This window comes from Belonocnema kinseyi, chromosome 7, assembly GCF_010883055.1.
Source record: "Belonocnema kinseyi isolate 2016_QV_RU_SX_M_011 chromosome 7, B_treatae_v1, whole genome shotgun sequence".
In the NCBI taxonomy this organism is placed as follows: domain Eukaryota; kingdom Metazoa; phylum Arthropoda; class Insecta; order Hymenoptera; family Cynipidae; genus Belonocnema; species Belonocnema kinseyi.
Genome location: NC_046663.1, coordinates 86,443,060 through 86,460,724, shown reverse-complemented (window position 1 = coordinate 86,460,724; position 17,665 = coordinate 86,443,060). Strand labels below are relative to the sequence as shown.

General features: G+C 28.9%; 1 protein-coding gene across 4 annotated transcripts in view; it reads left to right on the top strand.

The window, feature by feature from the left end:
- LOC117175842 overlaps positions 1 to 17,665 on the top strand; it is a 62,397-nt gene extending 44,732 nt beyond the window's left edge. For all 4 annotated transcript variants that reach the window (XM_033365622.1, XM_033365621.1, XM_033365623.1 and 1 more), the window contains exons 3-4: positions 4,284 to 4,569; positions 15,382 to 17,665. In XM_033365622.1, the coding sequence (XP_033221513.1) occupies positions 4,284 to 4,569; positions 15,382 to 15,557 (462 nt within the window). In that variant the 3' untranslated portion in view covers positions 15,558 to 17,665. The remainder of the gene's footprint in view (positions 1 to 4,283; positions 4,570 to 15,381) is intronic.

The window sequence follows — 17,665 nt, the reverse complement described above, 5'->3', positions numbered from 1 at the left end:
AGCTTAAAATATTCAACTTTTAACCTTTTGACACTGTCCTATTATCGAAATTTTATTCTAAAATCATATTAGTTTCGTGATTCTCCAATTTAAATGTTCTAATTTTTAGATCTTTGACTTAGGAATTACAAAATTTAACTCTTTTACTAATTAAATTGTCCAAAATCGGTAATGTATTTTTTTTTAAATTCCAGACGCTTGTAATTCGAAATTATTAATTATTGTTTCAAAAATATTTAAAACCTTATATTGAAAAATTGGTTTAAAAATGGATTTTTAAATTTGTATCTTTTTATGTTAGGAAATCGAGTTACACAGACATGGACGCATTATTTGCGAGCTGGCATTTACTGCTAGTGCAAGATAATAATAATAGATAATATATGTGAAATAACTGTGGGTTTCGCAAAGAAATTGCATTTTTTTCTAAACCGGAAGAAATCGCTAATATTTACCGAGGGAAGCGGAAGAAAGCCGAAAGTTGAAAATGTATCAAATAGTGGCCACCCTGAAAATCAACTATTACATTTTTCGCCAAGAATTCATCTTCCTTATTGAAAATTCAACTACGTACTTATTTTAAAGTTGAACTCCTTTATTAAAAATTCACTTTTTTTATATTCATCATTTTAGTTGAAAATTTATCTCTGGTTGAACATTTAACTATGTTGTTGAAATTTTTAAATTATTGATTGTTTATTTAGTTTCTAATTCGACTTTTTGTTTGCAAATTCAACTGTTGGCTAAGGATGAAACTTTTTGTTGAAAATTGGTATTTTTTGGTTGAATTTAACTGTTTTTTATTCAAAAATAAAGTCTGTTCTGATTGAAATATCAACTATGATATTTTTCGTCAAGAATTCCTATTTTTGTATTCGAAATTTAACTACTTGATTCAAACTTGAACTCCTGTGCTAAAAATTCATTTCTTTGGTTGAAAAATAAATGATTTCGTTCAAAATTCAACTGTTTTATTAACAAGTAATCTTTTTGGTTGAAAATGCAACTGATTTTGTTTGTAGTTGGTTTTTTTCTTAATCACGATCATTTGGTTAAAGATTCCACTATTTTGTTGAAAATTCATCTCTAGCTGGTAAGTTAAACTATTTGCCTGTAAATTCAAATTTTTTTCTAAAATTAAAATTTTCTTGTTGTTGGTAATTTAACTTTTCCGACTTAAAAGCCACCTATTTTCTAAAAAATTTCATGTAAAATTGAATATGGTATCTATACCCTAATTTTATTTCAAATAATTTATTACTCTATTTTCGTTAAAAATCGCACTATTTCCCATGTTTTAATATAATTTTGGGTTCTGAAGTCTACATTTTAAAGTATGTTATTTAATTATTATAATTGTGTTATAAACTCTAGGCTAGCTAAAATATGCATATTTTCCCTGGTTTAATATGAATAGAAATTTCTCGCAAATTTTAATGATGAAATATTGACTATCTCTCATGCGTTCACGATTTTTACCAATTATTATAAAAGAAAAATTAATACTGGTAGAAATCTTGACATGTTGCAGAAGCTCGGATTTTAAAAGTCTAAAACGGCAGATTGCAGTTTCCTTCCTTAATTAACAGCCATTCATAAACCTCAGATCCACCCAACCGTATTTGAAATAACGATATGTAAAATAAAAAATGGAATAAATCAGGTAAAGCGAGATATTTTTTCAAATAGTCATTGATTTCTGTTGGCGAGTGCTATTCATCGAGGTCGATCCTGACGTCGTCTCGCCTCTGATCCTATAATAGGCAATTCCATTATTCCAAGCGGATCGTTAATTTGGGTCAAACTATTCAAGTCTTCTTTCGTAAGAAACAGGGCATTGTGTAGCTTAAAGTTCTTTTCCGCAATTCGGCTTTGAAACTTGGAGAACATACCACCTTTCCAAGCAACAAATTGTTAGTGCCTGCTAAAAGGCAATTAATCATCACCTCATTTTCAAAACAATCGATTCGTTTAATACTTATTAGTAATCCAGGATTTATAAATCATCATCTATTCTACATTCCCAAAGTATTTTATTCAAGATTTCTATATGAGCCTATTTTTTAGACATTATTTAAAAATATTTCGTATTACGAATCTGGACAATTAAACTTTAAATACACTCAATTTAAATTAGACTTTTCACCAAAGATTTAAATGGTTGGATGAATTTCTATAAATTTGTACATTTTAAAAAGTATGTATATGGTAACGCGCCCTTTAGCAAAAGTTGAATTTCAATAATTGTGACCCATATGACTTTGAATCGACATATATCGATTGTCTTGATAGTCCGTAGAGCCTGCAGCTAATTGAATTGGCGTAGGCAAGCCGGATTATGATAGCTGAGAGAAACTATCAGGGTGTCGCAGGTCAGAAAAAACCTAGAAAATTTTAGGAAATTTCTTTAAGAAGCACTTTAAGTTCTCGAATCACTTTTTAAAGATAAAGGCACGATAGTCACCTTTTTAAATTAAAATATCACTTTAGTCACTTTTCTTTGAGTAAAGAAATAGAGAGTTTTGCTAATAGATTAATGATATAATAGATATTAATAGATATCATAAAGGGATTTCAAAGAACTTTAAAGAGTCTAGATTATTTTTAAAAATTCCAAAGAATTTTTAAGACCATTACAAATTTCAAGGGATATGAAAATATTTTAAAGAATTTTAAGTATTTCTAATTCTTTGGGATCCTTTCAAATTATTGATATCTATAAGAAATTGCTTGAATTCGTTTTAAATGTTCTGCATTTTTTTAAATTGCTTGCGATTTTATAAAGCTCTTAAACATAACTTTAAAATTTAAAAACTACCCTAAACTCTTTGAAATCCCTTCATATTATTGAAATGTCTTAAAAATTCTTTGGACTCATTTTAAATACCCGACAATATTTAAAATCATTTGGAATCTTTTAAAATCGTTTAAAACTTTTTTAAGTTTTTGAAAATTCCTTAGAATTTTTACAAATACCTTAAAATCATTATATTGTTTAGAATCTCTGCAAATTGTCGAAATATATTTTTAATTCCGTGGAATCTTAAAATGATCTTTAATATTTAAAATCCTTCGTAACTTTTTAAGCCATTGCAGATTCCCTGACATTTTTGAAAATACACTAAATTATCTATAATTCTTTGGAATCCCTCCTAATTATTGATATCTATTAAAAATTTTTTGGGATCATTTTAAATACTCTAAATTATTTATATTCTTCTTGATATTTTATAAAGCTTTTAAAAATTCCTTAGAACATTTTACAAACACCCTCAACTCTTTGAAACTCTTTGAAGTCCCTTTATATTATCGGAATCTGTTAAAAATTCTTTGGAATCTCTAAAAATACCTATCCTTAAATAATGAAAATCCTTCTTAATCTTTCAAAAATTCCTTGGAAAATTTGTAAAGCTTTTGAAAATTCCTTGGAATTTTAAAAAATAACATAAAATCTTTATAATTTTTTTAATTCCCTTAAAATTATTGAAATATATTTTTAAAAAAGCTTGGAATCTTTCAAAATACCTATCTATAAATATTTTAAATCCTTCGAAATTTTTTATAATTCCTTGAAAGATTTTAAAGCTATTCAAAATTCTTTGAAAATTTTGAAAATATACTAAAGTATTTATAGTCGTTTGGAATCCCTTCAGGTTATTGAAATCTATAAAAAAATTTAAAGCTCTTAAAAATTCCTTGGAATTTATTTTTTATTTTTATTGTTTTAAAGTGATTTGAGAAAAAAACTAAAAGTGATTATATGGCAGTCCTGATTATTCTTGACAGTTACAATAAAGTGCTTCTTACAGAAATTCCCTGACTCTTGTATTTTTGTTTCAAAATCCCTGAATTTCCTCTGTTTTCCAGGTTTTCCTGATCTGCGGCCCCCTGATAGTTTCTTTCCGCTTTTATTATCAATCAAAATAATTAATATTTGGGTTCAAAGTCATATGGGCTACAGTTATTGAAGTTCAGTTTTTCCTGGCGGGCGCCTTATCATTTAATTTTTTAAATTAACGAATTTAAAGAGATTCATCTAATCATTTATAATTGATAAAAAAGTCTGATTCAATTTCATTATATTTAAAATTCACATTTCAAGATTAGAAATACGAATTTTTGTTTTAAAAAGTTTCTAAAAAATAGACTCGCATAAAAATCTTTAATAAAATATTTTGTGAATATTAATGATCAATGAAAATCAGGGAATTTCGAAAAAGAAATTTTGCGACCAACTTAATTATGTAGAATTTTGTTCAGCGTTTGACATTTCATTTTTTCAGATCTTCCTAGGCTGGGCCGGGGATCGAGCATGGGTGAACGCATCTTTGGTCTATGCAATTTGCATGTCTTTATGTGGTGCAGTGACAGCAATGATCCCTTTGGTCGTCAACAACTACCCTGCACTCTGTGCAGTTTCTGGTGCCTTCGGACTCTTCATCGCCGCAAACTACAGTCTTACTAGTATTATCCTCGTGGAAGTTATCACCTTGGAGAGATTCACCAATGCCTATGGACTCCTCTTACTGGTTCAGGGCGTCGCCAATCTCATGGGGCCTCCTCTTGCTGGTAAAACCCGATCGAATAATTTTTCACTTTTTATGCCACAAAGGAATGATTTACAATTTTATCACGTCTGAAATTAAAGATTGTGTTGAAGCCGCCATAATTGTACACATATGGAAGCTAATGCGCATGTGCGGAGTACAATTACGATCATAATTTTATCCCGCGTATGCGAATAGGCTGTCGCTCCACCTTTCGTGTAAACGGCTACTTTCAGAGCTAAAATAGTGCTGATAAAACGCGTAAATCATATATATATATATATATATATCAGATTTTTAATTTATTGAATTAAAGAAAAAACAGAAACTTCTACGAATAATCCCTCTTAATAAGTGAAACCATAGAAAACGTTATGCGAATAGAGAAAAATTTGTTCTCTTTAATAGTCTTGCGGGATTCAATTAAATCTTTCAAATTATCTGATAAATTATATAGGAAATATAGCACACGTTTCATGTAGTGATCTTTGATGGAAATTAGTATTTTTACATTCTCACTTCTGAGAATGTAATGTAATCGTCCAAATTTTCGATCTCTGGTTTTTAACGGATCTTTACGTTTCGGCACTCGCAGAATCCGAAAATCATAAAATTTCATCGGTGTCTATCTGTCTGTCTCTCTGCATGTATGTATGTCTGTATGCCTGTATGTCTGTATGTATAGTTACCTGAATTTTGTAGCCACGCTAACTTTTGAAGGATTTGTCCAATCCACAATCGATTCCGCATTTGATACACTTCTCAAGTTACCCAAAATGAAGGCTAAGTTCGTTAATTAGATGTTTCGAACCAAAATTAAAAAATTGGGCGCATTTTCAAAATTTTGAAATTTTTTTTTGAAATTTTAAAAAATGTTGTGGAAGTTTCTTATAGATGGATGAAAGACTTGCATATTATCTAAATACAATTTTTTATTTTGATGAAAATTAGAAAAGTTATATTTTTTTCAAAAATTTGAAAATTTTCCAAAAATATAAAAAATTATTTTTTTCGTAAATCCAAAAATCTCATTCAAAATTTTCCCAAGATACCAAATATATTTCAAAACTTTTCTAGCCGATTTTTTCGATTAGCCCAAAATTAAAAAAATTATAGCATTTTCAAAATTTCAAAATTTTTTTTTTTTTTAATATTATAAAAATTTTTGTCAACGTTTCCTATAGATAGGTAAAAGACTTGCAAATTATCCAAATAAAATTTTAAATTTTGATGAAAATTATAAAAGTTATATACTTTTCAAAATTTTCAAAAAGTTGAAAAATAGAATTTTTTTTTAGATCCAAAAATTTCATTCAAAGTTTTCACTAGATACCAAATATATTTCAAAACTATTCTAGCCGAATTTTTTGATTAGCCCAAATTTAAAAAGATTAGAGCCTGTATAACCTATCTGTTAAGCGCGAAGCGCGATTATCGCAATGAGAATGTAATCGTCAAGGCCGTAGGTACTTTGAGAACCTTTTTCAATGACAAATTAAAAAAAAAAGTGTTCAGCTTCACTTAAGAAAAGGGAAAATGATTAAACAACCACAGCAGGGCCCCATTAGGATCAGAAAAAATAAAATGTGATCATTACTTTGCACTATCAGAAGAAGCAGTAATAGACATTTGATATAATAGTTTTTAAAATAGAATGTAGAAAATTGCGCATTGTGGTCTGTGCACAAGTGTGGAGGGTAATGCAAAGACCGAGCGCGGAGCGCGAGGTAAATACATTTTCGAGCGCGAAGCGCGAAAAGCAACAGTTGCGCGCCTTAGGCGCGCTCAAACTAGCGAGCGAAGAGAGCCCCGCGCAAAGCGCGCTTTGAGAATGTGTCCGCGAAGCGGGCGGATTTTTTAAAAGAATTTTACAACAAACACATAAAGTTTGAAGAAAACTGAAAATTTCTCCAAATTTTAGGTTGTATTACCTGAGAAACAAAAATCCATTCACTTGCGTTAGAATGGGTTTCGATGACTTGTGAATTGCATATCTGTTACTGGAATTCCAGATTGCCACCCATTGATTATGCTGAATTTTGAATGAGAACATGAGATTTTTAATGGACAAACGTGTTTATTTCTGAGACCCATTCAGCAACGATTATGAATGTATATTATCTGATTCAGGAACAATCACTCTCATAGAAAATTAATAATTTAAATAGTTTAAACTATTTACTAAAAAACAGGTAAATGGGCAACTTTTAAGAAAATCCTGGCATATATAGTCTACTTTCATTTATAGTCTATTTATTTTCATTAATTTTAATTGATTTTGTTGAACATTGTTTTCCACGTATTTGCATCACACCTCATCTGAATTTTGAAAATTTATTGATATATTTTACACATTAAAAACTAAATTTTTTCTTTTAATTTACACACGTGCACTCCTTGCAACCATTAGCATGTGCACTGAATAAAGCGAATGTCACTGGAGCTTTCAGTGTAAATCTTATAATTCAAGCACAGGATAATGTACTGCAATTATTGTAAAAATAAAATAACAACTTTGTAATTATTGAGTTTAGGAGTAAATTTATATTACAATACTATTTAATTTAAATTTAAAAAAAATTGTAATCTACATATTTCACTCAGTTGAACATAACCCGAGGTAAAAGCATCCTAGAATGACTATATGAATTATTTCAGGTTGGTCTCATTAAACACTATTCACTCAGCATTTTTACGAATGCGGAATTACAGATTTAAAGCACCGCGACTCTTTTTAATCTTAAATTGACATTTTAAACGAAAAACCATTAGATTCGAACAAGATTTAAAATTCTGAGCATGTTTCTGTTATGTTTGCGTTTTATGTCGGAAATTATTGATATTTTTAATACCAAATTATTATTATTGGAACGAGATTTAGAATCTTTTAACAGTTTTGGATTATGTTAGTATTTGATGTCGGAAATTGATATTTTTAATTAAAAAATTATATTTTTAAAAGAGGTTGCCCAAGTTTGAACAATTTTAGGTTTCACCGGAAATATCTATATAGATTTGAAACAAAATAACAAATTTGTGACCAATTTTAAGTTGTGTTAACGTTTTTCACAAAAAATCTGTTATTTTGAACAAAAATAATTACATTTTAAAGAAGGTTTGCAATTTAGAACAATTTTAGGGTTTTTTGCCTAAAACTGGGATTAAAAATTTTGTTAAATAATAATTTTTTTCAGATTATCATTATTCTCCAGATTATTTTTTGGCCATTAAATTAAAAATTCTCGTACAATTTTTTTGCGTTGTATACCGGAAGTCGATACTTTTAATAAAAAATCGTTGGATTTCAAAGAGAATAAAAAGGTTTAAAAAATTTAATGTTATACTCTCGTTTTTTACCGGAAATAAGTATTGGTTTCAAAGTAGATTTATCTTTTTGAAAAATATTAAGTTGAAAGATATTTACAATCTGAAACAATTTCTTATTTTGCTATATTAATGATTTTCGTCTAAAATTACTATTGTCGATAAAAAGTCATTAGATTTCAAAGAATATTTACAATATTTGAACAATAATATGGTGTATTGGCGTTTCCCACAAGAAATCGGATTTTTTAAACAATAATCATGTCACTTCAAAAATTAAACTTACTATTTTGAACAACTTTCCTCGGGTTATTTTAGTGTGTTTCGCCAGAAATTGGTATTTTTTAACAAAAATGCAATGTTTTGATTTTCTTTTCAAGCAAAAATCTTGTATGAATAATAATTTTATATTTTAATGTTAAAATAATAATAATTAATTATTAAATTTTCTATAATAATATATAATTTATAATAATATATAATAATAAGTATATTTTATAATTACTTGGCAAACTTTGACTCATATGGTTCTGGTGAGATGTGATTTCTTTGTTAATAAAATTTTTATATTCGATGAAGATTGTAAGTATGACTCTTAAACATAATTATAAAGAAAAAATACTTGAAAGTTTTATCTTATAAAGATGACAAAAGGGGTGAAGAAGTATTAAAAGAACTAGGTCGTCTTATAAAATAATGTCTTGACTCGCAAGGACGTGATCGGCGCTAAAAAGAAACTTGGTTTATTTGCTCGAGTAGGATGTAGTTCATTTTCATAAAAATACGAGCAGATAGAAGATATTCGTGATATCTCCCAATATGACATTCACAACCAGAAAGTATCTGAAATAAGAAACCAATTTTTACAGGCGGAAAAAGACATTAATGCAGCTGAATTTATGCCGAGGTAGCAAGCACATTTGCAAAGTTGTCAATAATTGAGGTCAGACTTTAGAATTACTGTCTTTCGATGGTCGTTCGGACCATCAATTTTATACTGTCAATGAAAGCGTGAATCAGTAATGGAACACTGGGGAAACTTCGTGGGACAGTGAATAACCATTTCTAGAAAATACTATTCTGTTGATGGATCCACTTCAACTTTAAAGGGATGAATCTTCAGAATTCAGATCAGTATTTAAAAATAAAATGATTATAAGTACAGCAGGCCTGAAACTCACCACACTATTGACACTGTTGGACAGTTTTTTGAGCGATGACACGAATATGATACTATTTCGAAAAAATTACACTAAAGACACTATTTTCTCATGATTGTCTGCTAATGCCACAATTTCTTTATTTTTCCTTGGGAAATATTTTTGATTTTTTTTTGCTAATTGGCTAAAAATGGTCTCATTGACAATTGGTTAATTTTCTAACCAAACAGAAGAGTTATTTACAAAACATTTGAATTTTCAACTTGAAAGTACTAATTTTCAACAAAAAAAGTTTTACTTTTAAATTCAAAACAGCTGAATCTCACCAAAAACGAAAAAATGTTCTACAAAATAATTGAATCCTTAACTAAAAAAGATTAATTTTAAACAATACAGTTGATTTTTTAAATAAAAATATAGATTTTATACCAAAGAAAGACGACTCGTCGAAAAAAAACATATATCTTCTATATAAAATAGTTGAATTTTCAATTAAGAAGATTAATTTTATACAAGAAAAGACAAATTTTTTAAAAATGCATATTTTTATTTAAAACAAAGTTTGATTTTTTATTAAAAGACACGATTTTTTAACAAATTATGTACATACAATTTCAAATAAATAGTTTGAACACTGGATGTGATGTTAGTCCACATTTTATTTGATTCAGTTTAGTGTGTGTGTGTGTGTGTGTGTGTGTGTGTGTGTGTGTGTGTGTGTGTGTGTGTGTACAAAATGCCAAAAATACTATTTTTTTATTAACAGTTGAATTTTCAACCCAAGAGTATGATATTTAACTAAGTTAAATTTTCCCTTTAAAAAATTAATTTGTAACCAAAAAATTTATTTTCTTTGAAAAAAAAAAACGAATTTTCTATAAAACAGTTAAATTTTGAACCAAGAATTATAACTTTCAAACCAAGTTGTTCCAGATTCATAATTTTAGTTGCCAATTCGTATCTTGGGTAGGAAATTGGACTATTTCGTTTCATTTTTTTTTTAGAAAGTAAATATTTTTTACTGAAAATTTAACATTTCAATTTTTGAAAATAAATTTCTTTTTGGTTGAGAATGCAACTATTTTTGTTTGAAAATTGCTCTTTTTTGTAGAATTCAACTTTTTTTATTCAAAATTAAAACCTTTTTCCGTTAAAATATCGACCATTAAATTATTTTTTGGGAAGTTATCTTTTTTGTTGAAAATTAAACTACTTTAAATTAATGAATTCATTCATTTTTTTAACTGAAAATGTAAATTTTCTATTTTCTGTTGAAAGTTGATCTTTTTTAGTTGAAAATTTCTCTTTTTTGTTAGGAACTATTTGGTTGAAAAAGAACTTTACTATTGAAAAATCATATTTCAAGGTTGAAAATTCAACTGTTTTACATAAAAATCGTTTTTTGAATTGAAAGTTTAACAATTTGGATGAACTTTTTTTTCTTGATTTCAAATTCGATTTGTTGAAAGCCCGTCTTTTTGTTTCGAAAATACAATTTCTGGGTTCAAAGTTGGACTGTTTTGTTAAAAGTTAATTTTGTTATTGTTTACGATTCATCAATTTGGTTCAAAATTCATCTCTTTGGTTGGAAACTAAACTATTTTTTTGACTATTCGTCTTTTTGGTAAAAACTAAAAATTGGCGGATTAAAAATTATACTGTTTTATGGAAAATTCTTCTTTTTGGTAAAAAATTGATGTTTTTGGAGGTGTAAAAGTTGAAATACTTTGTTAAAAATTCATTTTTTTGTTACAAATTTTTTTTTTTTTTTTGTTACATTTTTTAGTTAAAAATTCATCTCTGAATAAAAATTATACTATTTTCAAAATAATTTTTTAAATGAAAATTTAACTTTTTCAGTTTAAGATTCAAATGTTTAGTTGAAAAATTAATTATTTTGTGGAAATTTTGTGCTTTGAAAATTTAAATATTTGCTAAATATTTAGATTGAAAATACACTTTTTTTGTTGAAAATTCAACTGTCTTGTAAAAAATTAAATTTATTTGAAAGTGCAATCGTTCTTGGTTAAAATTCAATAATTTAGTTTAAAGTTCAACTATTTTGTGGAAAATGTAGTGCTTTTGTTAACAGTTTAAATATTTTGGTGAAAAGGCATCTTTTTGGTCGAAAATTAAACTGTTTTGTTGAGAATAATTGATACAACTCAATAAATTTAAGAAATTAATTTGGAAATTGTTGTATTCCGCTTATAAAAGATTCTATCCTAAAAAAGTTACATGATTCAAATGCTGGTCTTTGAATATCAGGGAATTGATCAGGGAAATTGATCAGGGAAAATAGAAATTGGGTTGGGGAAAAATCAGGGAATTTGAAAATAAAGTTTCGCGGCCACCTTGAAACACTTACTTATACTAAAATTTCTAAAAAATACTTCAATTTCTTTTCTCACATTAGAGGCCCTTTAATAATATACTAAAATTAATACAGTTTAAATCCAGAATTAATTTTCTCTTCTAGAAAGATTCGCTCAAATGGAAAATCTGCAGTAGAATGGAACAGGCTAACTTCGTTTCTAGATAAAAGAGATGCTACTAATGACCATAATTCTCTCATAACGACGCTTGCAGTATAATCAGGGTATTGATTTCGAATCAAGCCAACTTCCTCTATATACGGTACTCTCGCAAGGGTTGCTACGTACGTCCTTTTCAATATTGAATATAAAAGAGTGAAAGTAGAAATATCAATTTAACTATTGAACCACAAAATGTTGCTTGCAGACGCTTTGACTCCGACTATCTTAATTGTTTCCAGATCATTCTGCGTCCGCGAGACGTAATATAACTCACTTAGATCCAAGCATCGACCTCGTTTTTTAAAGCCAATTACTCAATTCAACCGATTTCAATCAGTTCTTACCAGATTCGATTCTTCTTTAGATTTCATTTTCATTCAGACTTTTTGTCTCCTCCTCTTTATCTTCGTAATGTGTCGATCTTTTCATGATCTGCTGATTTTCTGATATTCAACTGTACTCCCAGAGGTTGATAACTCTTGAAATCTGATGTACAAGCTTTCGTGAAATCTTTGAAATCTTTTTAAAACCATTAGAATCATTCTTTAAACTTCAGAAATATTTGAAATATGTGTGAAATGTATTGAAATGTTTAAAATTTTAGTGAGATATTTAAAAACTTTGAAACTTTTGTAATATTTTAATATCATTGAAATCTGTTGGAAATCTTTTAAATCTTTCTGATATATGAATTATTTCTAAAAAAATTAATATACAGGTACCATATTGAATTCAATATGAAACACTTCAAATTCAGGGTGGCCGCTGGACCGGGAATCTTCTGATACCGGGAATCTTCTGATACCGGGAAATATCGGAAAATGACAGTGAATATATTTTTGACCAGGAATTTTACAAATTTGTAGAAAAAAATCTGTCCAAGTTTGATTTCAACAGTTTTTTCAATAATTAGTTGAATTGTTATCTTTCTCAATAATGAAATCATTCAGTTTACAAGGCGTAACTCGAAAAACTTTCACCTATACTTTTTTCATTTCAGATTTTAATTTTTAAGCGTACATTTTTCATTTCAAGGATTTTAAAATACAGTTTTAAAGACGTAAAAAATTAAAAATTAGAAGCGTTTGAAATCGGTAATTTTGCATAAAAAATTTTTTTAGTTGATCAACTGTGAATACATATTATAATGAATTTTTAAATTTAACTGGACATTAAGAAATAACAAGTGAATAATAATTAATTTTACAAGCCGATTCAACATCAGTTCAAAATGTAAGAATTTACAGATTTAAACGTTGAAGATTAAACTGTTTAAACTGGAAAACCTTAGTGGTTGAACAAATGTAAACACCCGATTGAAACTTTCTCAACAATAACAAATTTTTTAATTAATTTCAAAACAATATATCCATACTTGAAGAGTTTTATTAAATTTAAAATATTTTTTCAGTCTAAAATTTGAAACTTTAAAATTTGAAATTTTTTACTTAAGGAAAAGAACAATTGCTTAACAATTGGACATTTTTTATTATTAATTTAAAATCAGGAAATGTAAATCAAATATACAAAAATACACTTTGAACGTTATATTTTTAATTGTTCTATTTAAAATTTGTTTTTATTCAATTATAAATTTGTTCTATTTAAAATTCGAGTATGTTGAAAAGATAAATAGAAGTTATGAAAAAATCCCAAATTCATTTAAAATTGGAAATAATTTCAAATCATTTTAATGAAGTGCCTACGTATACCGACAAAATTTGGCTATTGGTACCGAAGTTTTGGTGCAAATAGACTACGGCTTAATTTAAAACGAAATCTAGATTTGTGAAGGTTTCGAACAAAAAATTTAGGAGAATTTTAAGAATCCTGAAATGATCGAAAATAATAAAAAACAGTTTTTAAGATTCCTAAGAAAATTGAAAATAACTTTTGATTTTGAAAAACTAATTTTATGAGAATATTTAAAAATATTTCCGAAATTGTCGGGATTAAATCTGGAAGATTTTAGGAGAATATTTTTTATTTTGCACGATTTTTAAGAACGTTTAAACTATTAAAAATTAAAATAATTCAACTTATGATTTAAGAAGTGTTCAGTTTACAATAAAAACGTAATCGTCCCATTTTTTATATTTCTAACTTAAAATTTCTTAAAATGATTCGCAGCTCAGTTTTTATTACTTCAAATGTGAACATTTTTAGCTTTAGAGTCCGAATTTTTTACTTTAATTGACCAGGAAATGACCGAAATTTTTTTTCTATGATTAAAACGGCCACTCTGAGATTTCAAGTCGATATATGTTGCATTGTCAATAAAATAGTTACATTTTCAAACAAAAAGGAACAGTTTTCAACTGAAAGAGATTAAGAATTTTTAAGGAGCAGTGTAATCTTTAAACAGAAAAGATTACTTTGTAAGAAAAGATTTTAATTTTCATCAAAATAATTAAATTTTCAATAAACTTGTTGAGTTTTTAACAACATAGCTGAATTTTCAAACAAAAAAAATAATTTACTACCAAAAAAGATGAATTTGCAATGTATTTTGTATGATATATTCCTTCACGTCCCCGAAATGCATCAATTGTCCAATTAAAGAACCTTCAGTCACCTACCATAACCTACCAATATCGTTTTTCAATTTCTTAACAAAATTGTTTATTTTGTTTCTAAGACGATTTTTTTAAATTGGGAATATAATAGTTTTAAAATTTGATATAATCGTCCACGTCTTTGAGACGCGTGGATTTACCTATTGAGAAACTTTCGATGACCAATCTTGATCAACCAATAGCAGCTTACAGTTAAAAAAAGGGTTACATTGTTTAGGCGAACGGCGCATACAGTGGACAAATTTTTGCATAAAAATTTTTCATTCTTAAACCAATGTTTTATGATAATCAAGTAAAAGTTAATTTAACGTTATCACAATTTGCAGTCAGGAAAATAATTTTCTTGTTTTCAAAAAATTACAGGAAAAATTAAGACATACAAACAGTTTTTTTTATTGTGCTTTATTAAGAGTTTTTTATTTTCAATTTTTTACAACAATTAGCAATATACAATCATTTGCTGGCAATTCTGTAACTGTGTCTGAAATGTATGATCGCGCTGTTGGCCACTGTATCCGTAAATGCAGTGCCTCACTGTGCCCACGGCGCATTTTTTGAACTATATTTTGTTTATTTATTACTGGTAATTTATATTTCAATAGTGTGCTATATTACAATGCTCATATGTGTTACAGTAACCTTATAAATAACAATTCTCATTTTTTTCCCTTATTGATGAGATTTAATTGCGAAAATTAGAAGCATAAAAATATACGATGTGGCCGTTCAAAATCGACATTATTTTCTTTATAAACAAAAAAATTACGCAAATCGTATGAAACTTGGATAGTAATAGCAAAAATACAGAGATACATTAACAATAAAAAAATAAAAATTGTGTAATAAGCTTTTTTGTCATGTTGACTGGTCCACTGTTCCCGCTGGTCCTCTGTGGATATATGAAGAACTTTCCTATATGAAGAAAACTTTTTTTTTTTTATTTGAAATATAACACGAACGCAAATTAAAAAGTTGTTCATTGGAACAGGACACATCGATTGACATTTTGATGGGCTCTCTGATTATCTAAAACTAAGATTTTCGGTAAGCCAGAAACTCTATAAGGAAGCAAATTTGTTTGTCACCTATGAGAACGAAAAATTCTCATGAAATGAGCATAAATAAATACATTCACAGTACTGCGCAGCGCTATTCTTCAAATTATCTTGAATTTAGTAAAATTCTGCTCAACTCAAGATCTCATTCTTTTAAAAAATTGTAAAATGTTTGTTTTTAGGTTGGCTCTACGACATCACAGGGACCTACGACCTGTCATTTTACCTAGCCGGATTTTTCATCGCACTTAGTGGCACGATGCTGATGGTCATGCCAATCGTCGACATGTACCGAAGATATAAATCTGGAAAGAGGAATGACGCCCCAGTAAACTTTTCAGAAATCAACAATGTCTGAAAGAGCGAGGATGATCCCGAGAGAAAATAAAGACACTTGACCAACACGGAATTAACAAATCGACACTTCCAAGTAGGAATTGCGAAGCGCATCGCTTCCACAGACGATTCTAATCGTCTCGGCAATGTTCAGTTTTTTCTTTTCCAAACACCGAGTCAATATGTCGACTGGAAGTTCCGTAGTTCCTCCTTAGAAAAAGTTAGATGTAAGCACAATTTTGTAAATCTTCGCTAAACGTCGGGATCTTATTTTTTATAGTTGTAGAACTCGTAAGGTCGCTGACATTTTTGACGTCCGCCTGCCTCAAAATTCCTTTTGTACCAAAAAAAGAATAAAAAAAAGAAGAAAGAAAAAAAGACCGCGATCAGTCCTCGCCTCGAGAGGATAATTGTCATCGTAATTCAATATCACTTCGGTAATCATAGCGTTTCGCGATAGAAATTGTGTACGATTTAGGACGAGATGCTTACAAATAGTTTCAATTTCAAGTGACTCGAGGCTCGATTTTTTATCGCATTTTCACGACTATCAGGCCAATGGGTCAATATTCGCGGCGAAGAGCTTTCCCGAGTCACTCGTATTACTAAAGTTTGGAATCTCAGGATGTTTTTCCCTACCACGATTTTAGTTCCAAGTGGTAGCTTTGTCGAACTCTTTAACAAATAAGTATTTTCTTAGTTTTGATTGTTAGTTTCTTTTCGCATTTTGCTTCAATTTGAATGTTTCAAAATGGGAAACTGATGACAGAAGCCGGAGATTTCATATAATCGCAGATATTAAAACCCGAATTCTGTCATCCGTTTATAAAGAGTTATTCAACTTGAGAACTTGCAATGCAAGTGACGATTTATCCGAAGATAATGTCGAGTTCTTTTCTAACAAGGCTAATCCACTTTGCCTCTGTTTATCCGATTTTTCAAGCCAGAAATGTACAGAACCAAGTCTGCCTGATTGAAGTATTCCATCGAAAGAGAAACTGTTGAATTACAACTTTTTTCTCGAAGGACGTGTTTTCTTGTGAAAAAATAACGTTGCTTTATTCTGAAGTGAATGCTTTGAGGGAATTTGGCAAATTCGAAAACACGATTACAGAGCACACTCAATACAGAAAAAGTAAACACTAAACAAACACATTTTAAAAACATGTGTGTACATATAGGCGTGTATGCATAGCTTTTCTGTGATGATACAAAACCACATCAATTTTATTAATATTGCCAATAGAATATACCACTCATTCCGATTGGTTACAGAGTGGATAAAACCATTAAAAAACAAAAGCAAAAAAACAAAGAATATATTGGCATATACTTCGATTTTTCACTGAGATTGGAAAACTCATTCCGCCGCTTGCAACGAATTAGAATGCGAGTGACGCATGCGAGGCCTTAACGGCGTCTATAAAATGTATAAAGCAATATTTTATTATTAAAAGAAAAAGGCTCGACCATGTTCAGGTTCACGAGTTCAAGTTTCTAGTGATAAGTAGCTGAACGGTATAAGAATTTCAGGGAGAACGCAATTTTTGAGATGAGTTATCGGCAGCTCAGCAATAAAAAGATAAAAAAATTGCCGTCGTACTGTGAAAAGGAAAGAGTATTTGATGTCTCTAGAGAAAGTAGACTTCCTTCTTTACAAAGGGGAGTGCAGAGTCGTTCGAAAGACGAATCTTATTTTTCTTTCAAGAAATGATAAATATTTAGTGATTAAAGCAATTGAACGCTGAAACTGTGTTTGGAACATATTTGGTTGAGAAAGGAGAATTGAACATATGATATTGGAATTGAAGTAGTATTTTTGTGACTTTGTGTTCTTTTCTTGTTCTGGAATCCAGAAATTTTCGGAAAATATTGTTTGGAGATTTAGTTCGTTGGAACGACTGTGAAGAAATTGATGAAAATTTGACTCCCAATAGACCTCCGCAGTGCCTGCGAATTTACGTGCAAAATTTGTCGCGCGAATAGTGCAGGCGTGCCGTCCCATTTACGAAAAGGACGTGCATACCTTCTGTTTAAACGAAACTTAGAAAATCCATTTTCGTATTATAAACATACGTACACTGACATGCTCATACATTCATATTATCTAAATCTATACATATGTATGAT